This window comes from Galendromus occidentalis, unplaced genomic scaffold, assembly GCF_000255335.2.
Source record: "Galendromus occidentalis unplaced genomic scaffold, Mocc_1.1 scf7180000077534, whole genome shotgun sequence".
NCBI lineage: Eukaryota > Metazoa > Arthropoda > Arachnida > Mesostigmata > Phytoseiidae > Galendromus > Galendromus occidentalis.
This window is the reverse complement of record NW_003805522.1, coordinates 8,205-11,400: the sequence shown is the minus strand read 5'-3', so window position 1 is coordinate 11,400 and position 3,196 is coordinate 8,205. Positions and strand designations below refer to the sequence as shown.

Genomic DNA, 3,196 nt, shown 5'->3' with positions numbered 1-3,196 from the left:
CAACAGTGGAAAATGCGCGGTCGGCCTCGCTTGAATAAATTGTGACAGTTGCTCGGTTTGTTCCTTCGGGTTGATGCAATGGGAGCTGTTGAGAGGGAAAGGCCGCATTACTGATGACTAGGGATGTAAATTTATCGCGGAAAATTTCCGCCAAATTCGCGGGGATTCGCGGCCTCCATTGAAACTATGCTATGGGGCGTAGCTCGTGCTATGGGGAGTAGCCGGAAATTTCCGCGAATATTCGCGGAAAAATGGCGGTCCGAAAACTCGACTTGGAATCGGAGAAGCTTCTCGTCGTACACTGAGATCGCACAACCGCAGAGAATTTCTTCCGGGGAGAAAGATGTGAAGATGCTCGCGCATGGGGAGGGAGTCGTGGAGGTGATATTCCACAATCAAAATAACGATGTCGTGGCTACCCTGAATGATGTCCTCTTCGTGCCCGACGCAACCGCAAATCTTCTGTCTGTCCGCGCGGCAGGGGAAAGAGGAATGGTTACGGTTATCGACAAGGAAAGCGTTAGCATTCGGAAGAAGTGCAACAAACTCGTCGCGAGCGGAAAACTATCCGGAGGTCTCTATGAAATGGACCTGTCTGTGACGAAGGCCGCTCATCGGGCTCTGATCTCGGGGGAAACGCATGCGAGTAGAGTCTGGATAGCCGCATAGGAAGATGAGCTCGCATCCGTCGAGGGAAATTAGGTATTGGATCTTGTTGAGCGTCCGAGGGGCGCGAAAATAGTCGAGAGTTGCTGGGTTCTTCGAATGAAGGTCATGGGAGGAGGCAAAGAGAAATTCAAGGCTCGCCTCTGTGCGAAGGGTTACGCCCAAACTCCCGGAATTGATTACTTCGAAACCTTCAGTCCAGTCGCGAGGTAGAGCACCGTTCAATCACTGTTGGCTAATGCAGCGCAAAGACGGCTCAGTTTATCTCAATTTGACGTGAAGACCGCGTTCCTGTACGGGAAGCTCGACGAAGAAGTCTATCTTGAACAGCCTGGAGGATTCCACGATGGATCGAATGAAGTATATCTTCTCAAAAGAAGTCTCTATGGCCTTAAACGAGCGCAAAGATGCTGGAATCAGGGACTGGTTCAATTCTTGGAAGGAGCTGGTCTAGGAAAAAGCGACGCCGATCCGTGTTTGTTCTACCGCGTGCAGAAGGAAAAGTCCCCATACGTGGCGATCTATGTGGACGACGGACTCGCAGCTGGAAGAACAAATCCGAGATTGAGAGCTTCCTCGAGGAGCTCAAGAAAGTCTTCGAGATCACCATCGGCACTATGGAGAGTTATCTGGGTATGGAAATCTCTTGTGAGGCTAATGGAATTCGCATAATTCAGCAGGCCTATACGAAGCGGATCCTCGAACAAATCGGAATGGAGGAGTCTAATCCAGTGTCAACGCCAGCGGTCAAGGATGAAACCGAGGAGGTAGAGCAACTGACAGCGAAAGTTCCGTACCGTGAAGCTGTGGGATGTCTCATGCATCTGTCCAATGCGACACGTCCCGACATCGCGTTCGCTGTTAGCAAGGCTGCAAGATCCTTAGAGGAACCGAGTGCGGCTGATTGGCTTGGTGTGAAGCGTATCTTCAGATATCTGAGAGGTACCTCGGACATCGGCATCATGTACGGCGACTGCCAGAGTGGCGAGTCTCGGAGTATGGAACTACTAGAGGTCCGTAGTATCCTGGAAAAAGTCGATCAGAAATCGGTGACGGTATTCGGCGATGCCGACTATGCTGGATGCAGAACAACGAGGAGGTCAACAACCGAAGTTGTTGCCCTATTATGCGGAGGAGCAGTGTTCTGGCTGAGTCAACTCCAGAAGACGACTGCACTCTCGACCACAGAGGCCGAGATGGTAGCGGCCAGCGAGGAGCGCTAAAGAACTGATATGGCTAAACCGTCTCCCCTCAGAATCATCGCTATTGAGGGGCGTTCCACCAAAGCTTTATGTCGACAATGCCAGTGCGGTCAAGCTTGCCAAGAACCCGGAATTTCTTTGAAGGTCCAAGCACATCAGTGCGAGAGGAATTGCTCGCGAATGAGCTGACATTGGAACATGTCGCTGGTTCTAATCAACTCGCAGATGTTTCGACCAAGCCTCTGGATCGTGCAAGAGCTCCTCAAGAAGAGAGCCGTCACTCATATCCGTGACCCTCTTCGGCTCATATCAAACCTCTTGCTAGTTGCAAAAAAGGGATCCCAGCCATTGAATCGCTTCATACCGGATAACAAGTTCGAAATGGAGGGTTGGATGGAGATCAGGGAAGCAGTGTTCACCGGCTGTTACTCCGCGCGGATCGATCTCCAGGACGCTTTCCTCTCGATACCCATTCACGAGGATAGCAGACCCTTCCTAGTATTCCAATGGCAGCAACAGACGTTCTGTTGGTCTCGCTTGTCATTCGGGCTCAAGACTAGTCCGCGGGTATTCACCAAGCTCTTGAAACCGGTGGTAGCCAACCTGCGACAAGAAGAAATCACTCTCATCGTCTATCTGGACGACTTCCTTTTAATTGCCGATAACCCCAGTCGACTCTCGGCTCATGCCTCGCGAGCAACGACGCTCCTCCAATCCTCGGGATACACGATTTTCGGCAGTTGCGCGCTCTTGCCTGTTCTGCAAGTCACCTATCTGGGCTATGTAATTGACTCGACATCTATGCGTCTCTCGGTTGCGCTGGACAAGCGTATTCAAATAAAAAGGGATATTCACAACATCCTCGCCGCTACCCAGGTTACCCTGCGCGACTTATACTGTATCTTAGGGAAATTAAACGCGCTTACCACCATCGTACGCTCGGTCAGATACTACTGCTCCTCCCGCGCAAGATTAGTCTCGACCGCAATTCGGGGCGCGCGCGGTCTAGATCGACGGATTCAGTCAGTTGACGACACGCGCCAGGATCTCCTCTGGTGGACGGAAGACCTCGACCTGGTCGCCTCGGGACCGGTCCGGCCCCCGCTTCGTTCTCTCTGAATCACGACCGATAGCTCCCTACGAGGCTGGGGTGCCTGGTGCAAACACGGAGCCACGGGGGGCTCCTGGGATGACGAAGACTCTCTTCTCCACTCAAACGCGCTGGAGCTCAAGCCCATCTGCTTAGCTATTCAAACTCTCGCTGCCGATTGCGCCAACAGCACGATCGCGATACGCACAGACCAGTGGCGGATCCAGGGGGGTCCCCC

General features: G+C 52.6%; 1 protein-coding gene across 1 annotated transcript; it reads left to right on the top strand.

The window, feature by feature from the left end:
- The first annotated feature begins 2,066 nt into the window (after positions 1–2,066).
- On the top strand, positions 2,067–2,987 carry LOC108864943 (uncharacterized). The gene has a single exon (XM_018641468.1). The coding sequence runs from the start codon at positions 2,067–2,069 to the stop codon at positions 2,985–2,987; it is 921 nt and encodes a 306-aa protein (XP_018496984.1).
- The last annotated feature ends 209 nt before the right edge of the window (positions 2,988–3,196 follow it).

Bases quoted from the DNA above. Each gene is read 5' to 3' on its own strand.
- LOC108864943 (XM_018641468.1), top strand. From the start codon at position 2,067: ATGTCGCTGGTTCTAATCAACTCGCAGATGTTTCGACCAAGCCTCTGG.